General features: G+C 43.4%; 1 protein-coding gene across 1 annotated transcript in view; it reads left to right on the top strand.

Annotated features, from left to right (window-relative positions):
- Nucleotides 1-20,547, top strand: part of panx2 (pannexin 2) — a 29,064-nt gene that overhangs the window by 1,297 nt on the left and 7,220 nt on the right. The window contains exons 2-5 of the mRNA XM_062036148.1: nt 27-625; nt 8,954-10,068; nt 11,600-11,735; nt 12,016-12,201. Coding sequence (XP_061892132.1) covers nt 397-625; nt 8,954-10,068; nt 11,600-11,735; nt 12,016-12,201 — 1,666 coding nt within the window. The 5' untranslated portion in view covers nt 27-396. The remainder of the gene's footprint in view (nt 1-26; nt 626-8,953; nt 10,069-11,599; nt 11,736-12,015; nt 12,202-20,547) is intronic.

Here is a 20,547-nt window from a genome sequence, read left to right as displayed (position 1 = left end):
CTGTTCCATGCCCTTGTGTCTTTCAGGAAGGCGGTGCTCTCAGCATCTCTTGGTCACCTCCCAGGGGATCTGAAGGACACATTCCAAACTAAGAGCACACTTACACAGTGTGATCTGAAGCAGTGGCGGCTGGATGCAACAGAAGGAAGAGGATGCATGTGCTCTTGTTCATCATGTGTGCTGTCTTTAACATGGAACTGCAGGATCGTCACGCTTTGGAGTAAAGCAGAAAACAAAGCAATACCAGCTTATTTCCCATCTATGGCGACAGAGGCTCAGGTTGCTCATGGTTTTCTGTGTGGATATTTATCAGACTGTGGTATTTAAGTGCACTTAGAAGAGTGTGGTGGTCCCCTACAGCCTAGACAGGGTCGTAGTGTGTCATTTATTTCCCAGATGCAGAACGTCCTTGACCAAAACTTAGACATGGCTACTGCTCTACTAGCTGGTGAGAAACTGAAGGAGCTCATCCTGCCGGGCTCATCTCAAGATGAAAAAGGCGGCGCGTTGGCCTCACTGATGGTGCAGCTTAAACTGGAGCTGCCCTTCGATCGGGTTGTCACCATAGGGACGGTGATCATCCCCATCCTGCTGGTCACCCTTGTCTTCACCAGGAACTTTGCAGGTGAGCTCTGTGAATAAATGCACCTGCACATTTACGACATTTACCCAAATCAATCAATCAATCAATCAAAGTTTATTTATATAGCCCTTAATCACAAGTGTCTCAAAGGGCTGCACAAGCCACAACGACATTCTCAGCTCAGATCCCACAAATACAGTGGAACCTAGATTTACAAATTTGATTAGTTCTTAAACCGGGTTTATTATGGAGAAAGTTTGTATATCAAATCAAATTTCTCCATAAGAAACAATGCAAACATGAATAATGGGTTCCTTCATCGACAAAAGTGTATATCGTATTAAAAGTTTGAACACTTTGAACACAATATATATAGTATATAAAACAAGGGGTGATGGATCAACTTTCTATTCAATAACAAAGACAAAACAACAACAACAACTAGCTCAGGGGTCGGCAACCCAAAATGTTGAAAGAGCCATATTGGACCAAAATACAAAAAACAAATCTGTCTGTAGCCGCAAAAAATTAAAAGCCGCTTACATGTCTTATAATGAAGGCAACAGATGACGTGTCTATATTAGCTATATAAGCCTACTATCAAAATGACTGTGTGTCGCAGGCTGAAGCAAATCTTCGTTAACAGAATGTTGAAATGTAATATTTATTCTACACATTTTTACAACATTAGAAACCATTAGTAAATCAGAGGCTACTCAGAAGGTGAGATAACTCCTGGAAATGACTGGCTTTTAATGACCAAAGGTATATATGTGTGTGTCCAAGTTAAAGGAAATGGCAGGCTGTCTTCTTTAATAGATTTATTACAATCTTTGGCAAGCTAGGTAATGTTTGCTGTGGTCTGGAACAACATGGCACACAAACAACAATTTGGAAATGCTGCCAATATTACATACAGATGTCATGAGACATACAAAACTAAATTATATACTAAGAGGATAAAAGTAAAGGATATTAAATGAGTATATTAAATTTACCTACAAATGAGGCATAATGACGCAATATGTACATACAGCAAGCCTAAATAGAATGTCAGCATTGATTAGCTTGCAGTCATGCACTGACCAAATATGCCTGATTAGTACTCCAACAAGTCAATAACATCAACAAAGCGCACCTGTGTGCATTCACGCACAGCATGCAACTTTTGGTGGACAAAATGAGACAAGGAAGGAGTGGAAGATTTTACATCTAAACAAACTGTTGCGTCTTAGTCCACACTATGGTGAGTTCAAGAACCAACGAAATTAGTAGGACAAAACTATGTTCATCAAATAACCCAATCCTATGAAGCATACACACAAACACATTAAACAGTGGGCTTTCTAAAAATTGGGAAGGTTTGTGTCATGTTTGTCCTCAAACAAAAAACATACTAAAACAAAAAAAATATTTTTCCCCAGTCTTTTTCCATTTTCAATCCTTTTTAGAAATGCTCCAGGGAGCCACTAAGGCAGCACCAAAATTGCATCCACTTTACCTTGTCGGTTAATGTTTAACACCACACATTGCTTGTCTGTTGCTTTCTTTGGACTCATATTGAGCTAGCAAAACTAGAAACATGCTGTAAAATGGCAAAACACAAGTACCGGTAGTACTTAGCACAGTAGCTAACAACAACACTGCTACGCTGCCTGAAGGAGCTCCGGAGATCGTAGCGCAGCAGGCACACAATGGGTGGATGAAATGTTGGTACATTGAGACAAGTTCGTACCACAAAACGTATTTTGATTTGGTCTGTGGTTGGTAAATCGAAAAGTTTATATAATGAGGGGTCCGTAAATGAATGTTCCACTGTTTAGGAAGACATATCCTGAAAATTACGCTATCTTATAGTTGTCGTCTAGAAATGTATGCATGCAAACCAACAAGTGGCGCCAAATGATTTATTTTCTAGAGAGTCAAAGATTATCTTCCTGTCGCTCACATACCACCAATGACTCAAACAGCAGAGGAAGAGTTATGACTAATGAAGCAGAGTAACCAAATAACTGCTGTAGTATATTATCTGACAAAGTTAATGCAGATTAAAGAGGCTGTTTTCAACCTTTACGCGGATGCCATAGAAAGCACTAACTGTGTTGTAAATGTCAAAGTTAAAGTACCAATGATTGTCACACACACACTAGGTGTGGTGAAATTATTCTCTGAATTTGACCCATCAACCTTGATCACAGCCTGGGATATGAGGGGAGCAGTGAGCAGCAGCGGTGGCCACGCCTGGGAATAATTTTTGGTGATTTAACCCCCAATTCCAACCCTTGATGCTGAGTGTCAAGCAGGGAGGTAATGGGTCCCATGTTTATAGTCTTTGGTATGACTCGGCCGGGGTATGAACTCACGAATCTACCGATCTCAGGGCGGACACTCTTTGTAAGCCTTATACCTCGCATTCTCCCAAGTTTTAGCACATAATGACGTAAATTACGCCTGTACGTAACTGGTAGCGATTCAACAAACTTTAGCTACCAATGTTAGCTATCTTTGAATGTATATAATGTTGTAACAACAACATGATTGCAAATTTTTAATTACTTCTCTTGGACTGCGTTTGTGTACACGGGTTCACAGTGGTAAGTGACAAACCTGTACACAAGACAAATTCCTTGGACCGAAGTGCAATTTTTATATAATATAATTAGTATTTGTGGAAAATGTAGACTATCCATGCATCCATCCAAAAATATATATATTCTTTGTTAAATTGCAACAAATTGTTGTATTTTTGTTTTGTTTGATCCAATAATCTGATTACAAAATTGCACACAATGAAGTGCAAAATGACTCAAAAACACTGAATCATCTTTGGTAACTCATTCGTCCAATAGTGTTACTGTAGCACATGCACAGACCTTCAGTTGATCTGGTACTGACAGGCTGCAAAAGCAAGTAAGTCAATATGGAATAAGCTAAACAGCATGTTGGCCCTTTCTATTGGAAATTGAGGTACAAAAAAACATATGTCGAAACACTTGGTGAACTAAACATTGTGACAATCTGCTTTTGCCAGAGTAAGACCCCATTGCAGAGACAAAAGAAATAAAAATAATAACAAAAAAACGCACTCGAAAAGGAATGTAAAAAAAAAAAAAAAAGAATGCACACAAACGTTGTGGAGAAATCAGAAATTGCACACAAAATGTGTGGAGAGGAATAAGTATACACTACAGTAAGTATACAGAGCCACAGTAACGAGGAACATGAGTAAAGACACAGCAAAGGAGATGAACACAACTTAAAGGGTGAACCGGATGATGCCAGATAATGACAGTTCATACACCCCCCAGGCACCCGGTCAGGCGACCATATTAAGCATGACAGAGTTGTCCGAGAAACTGGAAGGCCTGTAATGAAATCCAATGCAGTGTGGTACCATGGCCATGACGGAATATGTAGTGGATGGAGAAGAGCGGCTGGAGGGCGATCGGAGGCCTTTCCTCTGGCACAAACGGAGCAGGTGTTGACAAAGTCCTTGACATCTCTTCCCATCACTGGCCACCAGAATCTCTGTGAGACTAAGAACAAATTGCGCTTCACGCCAACATGACAAGATATTTTAGACGAGTGTCCCCACTGCAGGACTTCAGAACTCAGTTCATTAGGGACAAACAGCTTGCCTGCAGGAACGTTGTCAGGGACCTTGGTCTTGGTGGGGGCATCGGACACCCTTCTATCCACCTCCCATTGGAGTGAGCCTATCACTCGAGTCACAGGTATGATGGTCTCCAGAGTGGTCTCCTCAGCGGCAGGACTGTAAATTCTGGATACCGCATTGGGCTTGGTGTTGCAGGAGCCGGTCTGTAGGTAATGGGAAAGTTGAAGCGTGTGAGAATTAGTAACCAACATGCTTGGCGGGAGTTAAGTCTTTGAACATTTCTTATGTATGCCAGGTTCTTAAGATCTGTGACAACCAGGAATTGTGGGGCAGTTGCTTCTAGCCAGTGCCTCCACTCTTGTAGCGCGGAAACGATGGCCAGCAGCTATCTATTCTCTACACCATAGTTTCTTTCAGCCGCTGTGAGGCGAAGTGAGAAGAAGGCACAAGGGTGAAGACTCTGGTCGACCAGGGAACGCTGGGACAGAATTGCTCCAACCCCCGTATCCAATGCAACATCTTTCCATCCATTTTCTACCGCTTTTCCCTCTGCGGGTTGCAGGGGTACTGGAGCCTATTCTAGCTGCACTCGGCGAAAGGCGGGCTACACCCTGGACAAGTTGCCACCTCATCGCAGGGCCAACACAGATAGACAGACAACATTCACACTCACATTCACACATTAGAGCTTATTTTAGTGTTGCTAATCAACCTATCCCCAGGTGCATGTCTTTGGAGTTGGGAGGAAGCCGCAGTATCCAGAGGGAATCCACGCAGTCACTGGGAGAACATGCAAACTCAACACAGAAAGACCCCGAGCCCGGGAATCCAACCTTGGACCTTCTTATTGTAAGGCATGAGCACTAACCCCTCTGCCTCTGTGCTGCCTTCCAATGCATCAACCTCGACAATAAAATTGTAAAGCAGGATCCACTTAGTGAACATTTGTTTTAGTGAAGAAAAGGCAGTGGCGGCTTCTGGGGTCCACCTGAAAGGTACCTTAATAGATGTTGCTGCTAAAGTTGTGGAAGAATCGCCGATAGAAGTGAGCGAAACCCAAGAACCTTTGCAAGTGCTTCCTTGATGTAGGAGATGGTCACTCAGCTACTGTCTGGATTTTGGCAGAATCAGGTTGAGATGGCCCTTCTCTACAATTGACGAACCCCTGAAATGACACCGACATATAGCCGATTCTCCAATAACCGCTGTAACATGAGACGGACGTGGCGGACATGTTCTTGGAGAACGAACACGACTGGAAGGGTGAACCCTCAAGAATCTGCGGGCGCCGAGTGTATGAACTGGAGAGCTTAAGTAGTCAGGTTAAAATGGGTATTTGGTATGCGCAAAGGTGGTTCCGCCCCATAGCCCGATAACCAGGCATTGCAACACAAAGCAAACAGGTGGTAGCCGAGTTGCCAGATCATGACAAAAGTATTGTACACATTGTGCAGGAAGTAGTTTTCTTCTCACCGAAGCACTTTGATCCTAAAATAGCACATTAATAACACAAAACGAGTAACAAGTCCACACTACTGTGCAAAAATGTTTGTATAGAAAAACTTTTTTTTTTTAACATGAACATGATGGTAATGGTGTTTAACAATTATGTTAAGTGCATATATATTCCCTTCTTTGGTGAGTCTTTTTGCTCATGCAAAATTAAATATAGGATAAAAATGATTATGACATGATTAATCTAAAATTAATCCAGAGTAAACCTAAAATTAATCTGATTGAAAATTTTAATTATTTGACAGCACTGATTTTGATTTTTAAAATTATCTTGAAAATGTTACAGTCATCTTATAATTAGGTCAATAAAATACTTATTACAAAGAAGCAAATGCAGAGTATTTCCCCACTGTGACCATGAGACCTGAACATACTGTATATCCATACTGAAATGTGTCCCCAAATCTATCTTCTTCTTAATTGTTTTTTAATAGTTGCCAAAAACAAAGAAACGAGCCAAACATGTAGTGTGGCCAGTCAAGTCAGTGATGTTTTGCTCTCATGCTGTTGAGCTATGTGAAGCGCTACACCACTAAAGGCAAACCCGTTTTTTGTAAGATGATATGTCATTACTTCATAGATCAGGCTGGTGAAGCTTGAATTGAAAATGTTTGTGGAATAAAAAAGCAAGCGCAACTATGAAGCAAAATATAATGAAGTTGTCCTTGTCCCATGTTCATTCTTCAAGGATTCTATTGTAACGGTTGAGGGGAATGTTGTTGTTTTTTTGAGCGAAAGACTGAATGTGATGAATTGGGGTGCTCAATCAGGATCCCTGCAGAACACATGCTACCTACATTAGTCAATCCATCAATCAAAGTTTACTTATATAGCCCTTAATCACGAGTGTTTCAAAAGGCTGCACAAGCGACAACGACATCCTCGGCTCAGATCCCACATCAGGCCAAGAAAAAACTCAACCCAATGGGATCATAATGAGAAACCTTGGAGGGGACGGCAGATGTGGGGACAGGGCCGGCATAAAAAGTGTTTTGATTGGCAACCAAGGATAGGTGTGTCCTGGTTGCCAATCAGAGAAAGGTGGCAAATGGAGGCAAACAGCAAGTGGAACCAAAAATAAGAGCGCTGAACAGGAAATAATACAAAATACAAGACACTAATACAAATGTGTCATGTAAGATGATGACATATATATTATATATCTTTATAATGACACCAGGCAAGATCTTCTCACATGTTTCTCTTCCAAAACAAAATAATTTATTTTAAAATGAATGGCTTCACATACTGTGTTTACTCCATCTCATGTTTAAAACAGATTATTTTGTTTTGGAAGAGTTGAATTATTGCCGGCAACGAGCAAAGATATATATATATATATATATATATATATATATATATATATATATATATATATATATATATATATATATATATATATATATATATATATATATATATATATATATATATATATATATATATATATATATATATGTATATATATATTGCCGGCAACGAGCAAAGATATATATATATATATATATAGATATATATATATATATATATATATATATATATATATATATATATATATATATATATATATATGTATATATATATATATATATATATATATATATATATATATATATATACATATATATATATATATATATATATATATATATATATATATATATATATATATATATATATATATATATATATATATATAAAAGAAATACCTGAATTTCAGTGTTCATTTATTTACACATATACACACACATAACACTCATCTACTCATTGTTGAGTTAAGGGTTGAATTGTCCATCCTTGTTTTATTCTCTGTCACTCTTTTTCTAACCATGCTGAACACCCTCTCTGATGATGCATTGCTGTGTGGCACGCACAAAAGTGCTTTCATCAAATGCGCTAGAGTCTGGAATCTTCCATCTCTCCCTAGCATGGCCCAAAACCGGTCAATCTTTGCTTCCTGAGGAAGATCTTCACTGCCAAGCACTTGGTAGTCCACTACTTCTTCCCGGAGGCTATCCAAGTCCAATCGCAGCTGCGGCTTGGAACTTACAAGCGTATTTCTTCATCTTACTCGTCGTCGGCGTCGCCACGGCTGTATCTTCCTCGTTCTTCTGCTTCGTTTCCTTGTTGTGTGCGCAGTTGTGCACTGCACTCTCTAAAAGCCGTAGATGTTATTGTCACATATGTACAGTAGATGGCAGTATTGTCCTGTTTAAGAGTGTCACAACATTGCTGTTTACGGCAGACGAACTGCTTTACGGTAGACGAAAACGTGACTGCTGTTGTTGTGTGTTGTTACCGCGCTGGGAGAACGTTAATGAAACTGCCTAACAATAAACCCACATAAGAAACCAAGAACTCGCCCTCGATCATTCTACAGCTTTAACGTGATTGGGCAGGCACGCTGTTTATATTGTGGGAAAGCAGATGTGAAAACAGGCTGTCCTCACTCAGGTCTGCATGGAGCTGGAGGGGGCGTGGCCTCCAGCTCCGCCTGAATTTGGGGAGATTTTCGGGAGAAAATTTGTCCCGGGAGGTTTTCGGGAGTCTCCCGGAAAATCCGGGAGGGTTGGCAAGTATGTCTACTACTACGATCTACTACATGAACTTTTTATGAGGTTTTCAAAAATAAAGTGGAACTTTTGTGAAAGTGTACTCATTCATAACATTCATGTTCAAGTTGAAAGGATTGATATTTATATGCATCCATCCATTTTCTACCGCATGTCCCGTTTGGGGTCGCGGGGGGTGCTGGAGCCTATCTCAGCTGCATTCGGGTGGAAGGCGGGGTACACCCTGGACAAGTCGCCACCTCATCGCAGGGCCAACACAGATAGACAACATTCACACTCACATTCACACACTAGGGCCAATTTAGTGTTGCCAATCAACCTATCCCCAGGTGCATGTCTTTGGAGGTGGGAGGAAGCCGGAGTACCCGGAGGGAACCCACGCAGTCACGGGGAGAATATGCAAACTCCACACGGAAAGATACCGAGCCCAGGATTGAACTCAGGGCTACTCAGGACCTTCGTATTGTGAGGCACATGCACTAACCCCTGTTCCACCATGCTGCCCTGATATGTTTACCATGCCCCTAACAGAACCTGAATCTGAACTTGATCTGAATCAGAATCGCCCAAATCAAAGCGATGCCCAACTCGTTATAGTATGGCAAATAATTATTTGATCTCCAAACACATTTTAAAGTAACACTTTTTTTCTTCTTCATTCTCCAGAGGAGTCCATATACTGTTACACACCCCACAACTTCACCCGAGACCAGGCCCTGTACGCGAGAGGCTACTGCTGGACAGAGCTGCGTGATGCAAGACTTGGTGTGGACTCTCACCTCTGTCCTTCACTGTTTGAGCACAAGTTCTTGCCCTACGCCCTGTTGGCCTTCGCCGGCATCATGTACATCCCGGCACTGGGCTGGGAGTTTCTGGCCTCGACTCGGCTTACGTCGGAACTTAATTTCCTGCTTCAAGAGATTGATAACTGCTATCACCGAGCTGCTGAGGGCCGCGCCCCCAAGATTGAGAAGCAGATCCAATCCAAAGGACCTGGCATCACTGAGCGAGAGAGGCGAGAAATCATAGAGAATGCTGAGAAGGAGAAGAGTCCCGAGCAAAATCTCTTTGAGAAGTATTTAGAAAGACGAGGCGAAAGCAACTTTTTGGCTAAGATTTACTTGGCACGCCACTTGGCTATAATCTGCCTCAGCTCCATCCCCATTTCCTACCTGAGCGCCTACTATGCCCGACAAAGGCAGAATGAGTTTACCTGTTCCCTTGGCGAGCTCCCAGACATTAGCAGCTATCCAGAGCTTAAGCTACGGGTAAACTGCAAGCTGCCGGCTGTGCAGCTACAAAGAATCATGGCGGCAGTTGACCTGGCGCTACTCTGCACTATGAACCTCATTATCCTGCTTAATCTGCTGCATTTGTTTGTGGTGCGTAAATCTAACTTTGTATTTGACAAACTTCACAAAGTAGGTATCAAAACACGGCGGCGTTGGCAGAAGTCTCAGTTCTGTGACATCAATATCCTGGCCATGTTCTGCAACGAGAACAGGGACCACATCAAGTCTCTAAACAGGCTGGACTTCATCACCAACGAGAGTGACCTCATGTATGATAATGTGGTCCGGCAGCTGCTGGCTGCGCTGGCACAGTCCAACCATGATGCAACGCCGACTGTGAGGGACTCGGGCATCCAAACATTAGATCCCAACATGGATCCTTCAGATCTTGGAGTGGGCGAGATCGCTTCAGAGCCGCTGGTCATCAAACGACCACGCAAGAAGATTAAATGGATCCCCTCCTCAAATCCTCTTCCACAATCATTCAAGGTAAGTAAGGACTCAAATGTTCTTGAGAAACGCAATTACACAGTAGAATTTAATAAACTCGACAACCTGTCTATGACGACCAAGTCGTGGTCTACTGCGTTCATCTTATCACTAACAAGTGGTCGCTTGAGCCGGTGTTGACAATGCGGTGCCGTGGTTCAATGCCTTGGTCAAAGTTTAATTTGAAACCCAAAAAGGGTCATTTCTATTAAAATGGGTCAGTTTATGTCGACATGTGTTTAGGGATGGGTGCGGAATTCAGTATTTTTATAGGCCACTGACCAAATTTTGTCAGTACTACCGATTCGCGGAAAATAAAAGGGTGACATATTTCAATACCTTTATTGGTCGTGACATCACGTCCGGCTGCAAACTTAAGACTGGCTGAAACATCCATCCATCCATCCATTATCTACCGCTTGTCCCTTTCGGGTCGTGGGGGGAGCTGGAGCCTATCTCAGCTGCATTCGGGCGGAAGGCGGGGTACACCCTGGACAAGTCGCCACCTCATCGCAGACTGGCTGAAACACTTAAGCAGAATTCAGAGTGGACTTAGCCACCCTGCCTGTAGGCAAACTTTTGAAATTTCCCATGGCAACAAAGCAAAAAGGCGCTGAAAAGTACAGTAAGGCCCTACTTTACAAAATGTGCTTGCTTCATGCTAATTTACATTGGCTTTGCCATAGTCAAGTTGCTGATTAACTTTAGGGATTTTACATGGTGATTTTAAGACTAATAATTTGGTAATGAAAACTACAAATCAGATGAAGACTCTATAATCAAACAGCAATTGTGTAATAAGTACAAAATTCACAGTGTAAACATTTTGTTTGGCTCAACATAAGACTATACTGGCACATTCAGCTTCATGGCAAATACCATTTTCTAACTAGGCAACTACTACTATATCTAACGTCTTGGAATTGCAACCGCATGCAAAGTCTCCTATGCAATACTTGCAAATGTGACTCGTAAATATAATAAGAAAATAATAAATAACAATTGGAAAGCACAGTTATCATAATCAGCTCACATTAAAAATAATATTTTTTTGTTAAACAATTAAGATTTATTAACACACATACAATTACCGGAAACAGGTACCGGTATCGTATCCTAGGGCCTGCCTCTTACCTCTAAAGTTTCAGCATTGGCCCAAAGGTACTTTTTTCTTTTGCAGTAGACTTCTGCGAAGATTTTTCCGCAACTAACAAAATGCACCCACATAAATAGATGAATATGATACCGTAGGTTAGAAAAACCTTTGTTAATGCTCATTTTCCTTGTGTCTCTGGGAAAAGTAAACATGAAAACATTGGTTTATTTGACAAATATTTATGTCAACATGATTTAGCTAATCTGACGTATGTTGACTCAAACGGGTTCCACTGTATTCACCATAATTTGGTGTAGTTCATGTCAACAAATGAAAGTCGACCACAAACAGGGCATCCATTTAATGTTTTTTTTAAATATTACTACATGTTGATTATTGTTAATGGTGTTTTGACCTGTTCCCACTCCTGAAAAGGAACCTCTTACTCTGAATCGTTTGGAGAATAATGCCAAGCCTGAAAAACCTAAACCACTCCGGAGAAAGACTGTAGCAGACAGCTTTATTGCACCCCTTCAGGATAGCAAGAGCACACAGCATCCTGCAACAAAAGGTATAAACCTATATGTTGTGCCTTTGTCCTATGATAAGCACTATCTTGGAATTATGCACAGTACTTCGGTTCATTTGGGCGGTGAGTTCCCTCTCTCTGTGCTTCTCACTATGAGATTTGGTTCCCTCCTTTAGAAGATTGATAGCCTCTATCATAGTGCAGCTGAGAGAGTCACATAGGCTTAGCTTATCTGTAGAACTGAGTGACTCATGAAAATTCAGAGAAATGTATGAGAAGGGCAATATTGCGATCTAATCAATGTATTCATTTCCGATTGTAGATATAAGCGGAATAGAGAAAAAGCACGCAAGGAACTTTTCTCTGGATGTTCACCCATACATGCTGACCATTCGTAAACCCAAAGTGGAGACCACAACCACAAACCCTCTGCCATCAGAGCACAACATGGATGCAGTATACATTGAAGGCACACACACTATTGTTCACGTTTCTGGTGCAATTACAGGTAAGTTACTGCAAGCCTATGTTACCTTGTTTGGCTCAGAATTTATTTTCGAACAAATGATTGTATTCAAGTGTATCAGAAGCTATGAACTTGTTTTACCATATGCTGACATCTTATTAATGTGAGAAGTATCCTTAAAACCGACACGAGCAGTATGTTTTGTAGTAGGAGTAGTAATAGAATGTTTTGGTTCAGTCCAACCCATTTTTTTGTGTTTCCATTGTAAAAGATCGCCATTTTTGTGACTACTGTGTATCTTTTCAGCACCCTTTTGTTTGGGTGTTGTTTGCTGTAGTACAGTATGGTGGGCTTGCTACGTCTGTTATTTTAAAAATAAATTTACCTTGGTCTTTTGTCCACATGCAAAGTAACATAGGTGTTTGTCCGAAACTAATGAGTGCTTTGAAAATTCCAGCCAGGGTAACCGTTTTTTAAAACTTCGGCTTTAGTGTTTATATACGGACAGGTAAAACCAAGCTTGTGTTACAAGAAACATGGGACAGGTTTTCAATCATTTAAACCTTATTTAACCACAGCACATAATTAGGGCGTTACGGTGTTGATGGATTTTTATTTCTTTTATCACCGCAGTTTTTCAAATTTCGTGTGGAGAGGGCTTACACCAACCCGCCGCTAGGAAATCACAGAATTTATGGAGCCATTTCGTTTAATTACCACATTAATTAACACAACCCTAAGCAGGATTTACAGAGCTGAATGGCACGGTGACGAATTAACTCGAACTATACCATTCGGTGGAAAGCCTGCTTCAGCTTCTCTGTAACCCTGAACAAAATAAGATATACATTCGTCCCTCGTTTATTGCGGTAAGGGGCCACGATAAACGGATTCCTGCAAAGTAGGGTTCCTATTAATGAATCTAATATTTTTACAGTTAGAGGATAAAAACTGTTTTAGACATTCTAAATAAATAACACCCATATAGTTAACTTTACACTCCTTTTACCCAATATGGTAGCCTTGCGTGCATTCTATTGTAGACTACAGTATTCACCGGATGGCCCGGAGAATTCTCCAAGCGTCATTGTTATGGCCGTCACCCGGCCACTACAACACGGCCACAACGTGGAAACGCTTTGTCACATCTTGGGTAATTCTTGTAAGTTAGAACTGGGCTTCCATGTGTTGTGTGTTTTTCTGCCAAATGTTGGTGAACTGCACAATCGCAGTTACAACCATTAGCCTTGTTCTTACTTGTTAACATTCCATCTTGGATTGCCATTCCACATAGCTCATGCCAAAGCTATGTTATCGAGGTGGATGATAAAGTGCATCTCCACAAAGCTGTTGATTGCTCACAGTTTATCTAAGTTAGCCTGAAGTGCCGCACTGAAACTTCCTGTTGTTGTCTTTTAATATCACTTGTGTCAAAGGCTCACCAATGAGGATGAGGCAGGAGTTGGAGAGGAATTGCATCACATTTTTGATCTGCCAAAAGTTGGTCAATTTGGGATTGTCGCGGTAAAAATAGCACCAAAATGAACACCCTTGTTGTTAGCATAGTTCCCGAAACGGAAGTCCTGCTGGGTGAATAACTTTATTGAATGCCACAATACAACAATAGAAAATAAGACAAATACTGCACTGTAACACATATGAAACTGGAAATGTCCATATGACCGCAGCTGTGTCCCAGTGTTTACATGCTAAAGATTGTACTCACGTGAACGATTCCTTCAAAATGGATGCACGCTTAGGGAGACACTATTACATTTCCATATTCCTTTTCACACAAATGCAGGAGGTGCATGAACTCAAGGAGGGTGAGTGTCTTCTCAGAACACCGGCTCGTCGTCCAGAAGCCGCGTCTAAGATACTAATCAACACCACCATGGCAGAAAATAAACTAAGTTTCTTCCAAATATCATTATTGTAAGGCCAGACAAAAAATAATGGCTAAACATGCTACACACACACAAAAGTGCAGGACAACAGAAGAAGCAAACCTCTAAAGCGTCAATGTAAATAAAATAGGGGTGATCGGTCCAGGTGTCGATACTATTTATACGTAACAGTGTATAAACGATAATAAAGTGATAAGGTCAATATTTTGTTTTTCTTGTTATTATCATTACAAATGGAGTCATTTTTGTTATTGTTTATTAACTCAGAGAGTAAGTCTCTGAATACAGGAAGGCTTTGAGGGCAAACCCTAAATAATTTAAATGGGACCCAATAGTGGTTTTTGTTTAGTTATTGTGCACACAACGCTGTATTTTGTTTTTAAAAAACGGTATGTAGCATTTAATACCACATAAATCATCCGATTTACCACAATACAAGCAAATTTGAAATGTAATCAAAAAAGCTTTATGAAAATGTGTTATTGTGTTTACTTTAGTTACTTGCTATAAAACAATTTCAGTTCTACAAACCAAGTCAGATCTGAGGCAAAAAAAACAAAAAAAGTAATTGGCATCGGAGGTCAAAAATGTTGATCGAGACATCCCGATATAATAATAAAAGGGAACTGCACTTTTTTGGGAATTTTGCCTATTGTTCACAATCATTATGAAAGACACGAGGACGGATGGATTTTTAAAAAATGCATTCTAAAAATTAAATAAACGTAAATAAAAGTCTGCTTACAGCAGAGCCTATGAGAGATCCTCTATTCCGCCCATAAAACCCAATATATAACAATCTAAAAACCGCCAACAATACTCTATTTACATTTTGTGACTTGAATATTAACCAAGTATCTGTAATATTGTTATTATGAGCACTAATGCAGACAAACTGTTAGGGTTTGGTGAGGTGGATCCCAAGGATGCAGAGACGAATTTGTGTTTACAATTGTTCTTCCTTTTATTAGGCGGAAGCACAAGGTAGCAAAACAAAGGCGATGGTGGAAAACACAAAACAAACCATGTAAAAAACTACTGAGAGGGAAAAAACACACAAAACTAAAAGCGCTAGACAAGGCTAGGAAAACTATACTTCATGAAAGAAGTAAATAGACTGGATACAAAATAAAACGCTAGACAAGGCTAGGAATAATACGGGCCAACCTGAGATGAAAAGCACACGATGAACTAGTGAGTTCTTTTGGCACGACCAACAGGTTGCAAGCAATGGCAAAGTTCCGGCGCTCACCGGTTGTCAGCAGCCTGGTTAAATAGGCTGTTTTTAATTACAGTCAGGTGTGTGCTGCTGCCTTGCGTCAGCTGCACTCCATACTGTGAACGAGAGAGAGAGTGAACATGGAGTGCAGACAACAGAAATAGGCAAGGACATTTACAGATTACCACAGTACCCCCCCCTCAACGGACGCCTCCTGGCGACCTACCTGGCTTGTCTGGGAATCGAACGTAAAAGTCCTTGATCAAGTCCTTGTCAATTATAAGCGATCTAGAGATCCATGACCGTTCCTCTGGGCCGTACCCCTCCCAGTCCACCAGGTATTGGAAACCCCTTCCCCTTCTTCTCACATCCAAGATGGTGTTTACAGTAAATGCTGGGTGACCATCCACCAGCCTGGGTGGAGGAGGCGGTACCTCCGGAGGACTGAGCGGGCTGGATGAGACAGGCTTGATGCGGGACACGTGAAAAACAGGATGGCACTTGAGAGATCTAGGGAGATGGAGCTTGACTGCAACACGATTGATGATCTTGGCAATGGGGAATGGTCCAATGAACCTGGGAGCCAGTTTCCTAGATTCGGTGGCCAATGGTAGGTCCCGAGACGATAACCAGACCTTCTGTCCCAACAGGTAGTGTGGGGCTGGTGTGCGATGGCGGTTGGCTAAGAGTTGATTCCTGGCCGATGTTCTTCTTAACGCCGCCCTGGTGTTGCGCCAAGCCTGGTGAGCCCGATGTAGGTGTGCAGTAACAGATGGGACGTCGGCACTGGGTTGGGTAGAAGGAAAAACTGGTGGTTGGAACCCATAGGCGACGTGAAATGGAGACAGGCCGGTGGCGGAGCTAATGAGGGAATTGTGAGCGTATTCGATCCATGGGAGATTCTCAGACCAGGTCGAAGGTTGCTGATGACAAGTGCACCGGATGGCTGCCTCCAGGTCTTGGTTGGTCCGCTCGGTCTGTCCATTGCTCTGAGGGTGGTAGCCGGAGGACAGGCTAGGGGAGGCCCCCAGAGATTTGCAGAATGCCCTCCAGACGGCCGAGGAAAACTGTGGTCCTCTGTCGGATACCACATCAGTGGGGATGCCGTGCAGCCGGAAAACGTGGAGCACTAATAATTGGGCAGTTTCAAGAGCTGACGGCAGCTTGGGGAGGGCCACGAAGTGGGCCATCTTCGAGAACCGGTCCACAATGGTCAAGACAGTGTCATTACCCTCGGAGGGGGGTAGTCCTGTGACAAAGTCCACAGCTATGTGTGACCACGGGCGGGAGGGGATGGGTAATGGGTGTAACAGTCCTGCTGGAGCCTGGTGGGATGCCTTGTTCCGGGCGCAGATCCGACATGCTGCCACAAACGCCTTCGTATCTGCCAGAATGGATGGCCACCAAAAACGCTGGGAGAGGACAAAACTGGTGCGACGAATACCTGGATGGCAAGCGATCTTCGACCCATGTGCCCAATCCAGAACGCTGGAGCGGAGCCGAGGAGCCACAAACAACCGGCCTGGTGGGCAGCCCCGAGGAGATGTGTCCGACTTCAGGGCCTCCAAGACTTGCCGCTCGATGTCCCACTGGAGTCCCCCAATGACGTGGGTATGGGGAACAATTGGTTCATGTGAAGAATTCTCAAAGGATGAAGAGTAGACACGGGACAGGGCATCGGGCTTCCCATTCTGAGAACCAGGTCGGAAAGTGATGATAAAGTTAAAACGGGTCAGAAATAGTTGCCACCTGGCCTGGCGGGGGTTCAGTCTCTGTGCGGTCCTTAAGTAGGACAGGTTCTTGTGGTCTGTGTAGATGATGAATGGTTGCTCCGCCCCTTCCAGCCAATGTCTCCACTCCTGAAGGGCCAAAATGACCGCCAGAAGCTCCCTGTTGCCAATGTCATAATTTCTCTCAGCAGGGGATAGGCGACGAGAGAAGAAAGCACAGGGGTGCAACTTCTGGTCGGTGGTAGATTTCTGGGAGAGTACGGCCCCTACACCTGAATCAGAAGCGTCCACCTCAACAAAAAATTGGAGAGAACGGTCAGGGTAACACAGAACAGGGGCAGAAGTAAACAACCTTTTCAGCCTCAAGAACGCGGAATTGGCTTCGGGTCCCCATTCAAACGGAACCTTAGTAGAGGTTAGCCTCGTAAGTGGCTCAGCGACGCGACTAAAATTACGAATAAATCGCCTATAAAAATTAGAGAAGCCCAAGAATCTCTGAAGGTGCTTCTTGGAAACCGGAGTGGGCCAATCTACTACTGCTTTTACCTTAGCGGGATCCGGTCTGAGTCTACCCTCCTCAATGATAAAACCTAAGAATGGAATGGAGGATGAGTGAAACTCGCATTTTTCCGCCTTGACGAACAGTTTGTTCTCGAGCAATCGTTGAAGGACTAACCGAACCTGCTGCACATGTTCGTCAAATGTAGATGAATAAATTAATATATCGTCCAAGTAAACAAAGAGAAAACGACCTGTCATGTCCCGAAAAATGTCATTAATGAAACCCTGAAAAACGCCAGGTGCATTAGTAAGTCCAAAAGGCATGACAAGATACTCAAAATGTCCGAGAGGAGTGTTGAATGCGGTCTTCCATTCATCCCCCTCTCGGATGCGAACAAGATGGTAAGCGTTACGTAGATCGAGTTTAGTAAAAAACCTTGCTGATTGTAATGGAGTAAAAGCTGAATCAAGGAGTGGTAGAGGATACTTATTCTTGATAGTAATCTGATTAAGAGTGCGGTAGTCTATACAAGGCCGTAGGGACTTGTCCTTCTTTTCGACAAAAAAAAATCCAGCGGCTACAGGTGCGGTCGAAGGGCGAATGAGGCCGGCAGCTATAGATGTGTTTATGTATTCTTCTAGTGCTTTGAGTTCGGTGTTAGACACCTTGTACATACGGGTCGATGGTAACGCCGCCCCGGCTAGCAAATCAATGCCACAATCGTAGGGTCGGTGGGGGGGAAGTGAGAGTGCTCTATCCTTGCTAAACACCGCCCTTAAGTCATGGTAGTGCTTGGGCACGTTTGTCAAGTCTATGTTCTCTATAACAGCGGTGGGTGGCGGTGTACGAGATCCTGCTGCGGAACGAAGACAATGTGTGTGGCAGGTTACACTCCAATTAATAATGGCCGAACGAGGCCAGTCTATGTGCGGGTTATGCTTATGTAACCAGGTTAACCCTAGAATGACGGGCGCGGACCGTGATGGCACAACAAGAAAAATTATTTTCTCACAATGATTTCCAGACAAGCGCAGGTTGAGTGGGAGTGTCTGGTGGGTTATGCTGGCTAATAGGCGCCCATCAAGAGAATACACCCTCTTGGGCACAAATAGTTTGACAACAGGAATCTTATGGAGTCTCATGAATTCAAAATCCAAAAAGTTATCATCTGCTCCTGAGTCAATGAGAGCGCAAATGTCTATTTGTTGGTTAGACCAAGAAAGAGTACCTTTTAGCTGCATTCTGCCTGCGGCCAGCGAAGGAGAACGACGACCTCTGGTGGACGTGTCCTCTGGCGAGTGAGGGCGCACTCGTGGCCGTGCGGCGGGGCGCGGCAGTTCCTTGCAGCGGGAGATGAGATGATCAGCGGCCCCACAGTATAGGCAGAGTTGGAGGTGAACGCGACGTTCCCTCTCGGCGGCGGTGAGTCGGTGGCCTCCCAGTTGCATCGGCTCATCTATCTGCCATGAAGGGGGGTTGTCTTCGAGTTGCTCCGTCTTGCAGATGGCAGGTCTAGCAGGCGCTGATTGGCTGCAAGGTGGGGCTTGTCTTCCTAGTCGATCCCTCCTCTCCTCCAATAGGCGGAAGTCGATTTGCACCGCCAGCTCGATGAGATCATCCAGATTCGTCGGGAGTGACAGCGGGATCATCATGTGACGAATCTCGTCCGCGAGACCCAGGAAGAAAGCGTCCAATAGTGCTGAGGGACCCCAGTCACAATCGGCCGCCATGGTGCGGAACTCGATCGCGTAATCCGCGACCCGTCGTGAACCCTGTTGCAGCCGGAAAAGGGATCTCGCTGCCTCTCTACCTGGGAGTCGTCGTTGGAAGATTTGCTTCAAGGATTTGGAAAAGTTCGCGTATGTGGAGCTGGAGGTGGTCTGACGGTTCCATTCTGCAGTCGCCCAGGTGCCAGCACGGCCAGACAGGTGAGAGATCACAAACGCTACCTTAGCCCGCTCAGAGGTGAAAGCGGAAGCGTTTAGCTCAAAATGAAGTTCACACTGCGTCAGGAATTGTCTTACGTCTTCCTTTTCCCCGGAAAAACGTTCGGGTCGGGAAAGCCGTATGTTGCTAGTACTAGCGGGTTGTGTAGGCTGGGTGGATGCCTGGTCAGGCACGGTGGTCGAGGTGGGTACGACGGTGGCTAACAGCATGTTGATTCGCTCCAACATGGCGTCTTGACGCTCCGACATCCCCTGTAGACCTCGGCTCAGGTGGTCAAGCTGGTCCCCCTGCTGGTTGATCCTTTGAGCCTGGCCTTGCAATGCTCTTTTCCAGGGGTCTGTCTCTGCGGGTTCCATAGTTTGGCCGGAACTTTCTGTTAGGGTTTGGTGAGGTGGATCCCAAGGATGCAGAGACGAATTTGTGTTTACAATTGTTCTTCCTTTTATTAGGCGGAAGCACAAGGTAGCAAAACAAAGGCGATGGTGGAAAACACAAAACAAACCATGTAAAAAACTACTGAGAGGGAAAAAACACACAAAACTAAAAGCGCTAGACAAGGCTAGGAAAACTATACTTCATGAAAGAAGTAAATAGACTGGATACAAAATAAAACGCTAGACAAGGCTAGGAATAATACGGGCCAACCTGAGATGAAAAGCACACGATGAACTAGTGAGTTCTTTTGGCACGACCAACAGGTTGCAAGCAATGGCAAAGTTCCGGCGCTCACCGGTTGTCAGCAGCCTGGTTAAATAGGCTGTTTTTAATTACAGTCAGGTGTGTGCTGCTGCCTTGCGTCAGCTGCACTCCATACTGTGAACGAGAGAGAGAGTGAACATGGAGTGCAGACAACAGAAATAGGCAAGGACATTTACAGATTACCACACAAACTATTTATAGCGGCGCCGTGATCACTAACTTGTGTGCCAATGTTTACATCATCGAGTGGTCTGCTGCTTTCGCGATTCCTTGCTTCCTGGGAGTTTACTATAGATCATAAATAATGTCTCTCACCTGGATAGAAGAAGGCTGAGAACGTACTTCGACATGCTCGTACACTATGACAATCAAATTAGACCCGGA

Source organism: Entelurus aequoreus, linkage group LG24 (genome assembly GCF_033978785.1).
Source record: "Entelurus aequoreus isolate RoL-2023_Sb linkage group LG24, RoL_Eaeq_v1.1, whole genome shotgun sequence".
In the NCBI taxonomy this organism is placed as follows: domain Eukaryota; kingdom Metazoa; phylum Chordata; class Actinopteri; order Syngnathiformes; family Syngnathidae; genus Entelurus; species Entelurus aequoreus.
This window is presented reverse-complemented; position numbering and strand designations above follow the sequence as displayed.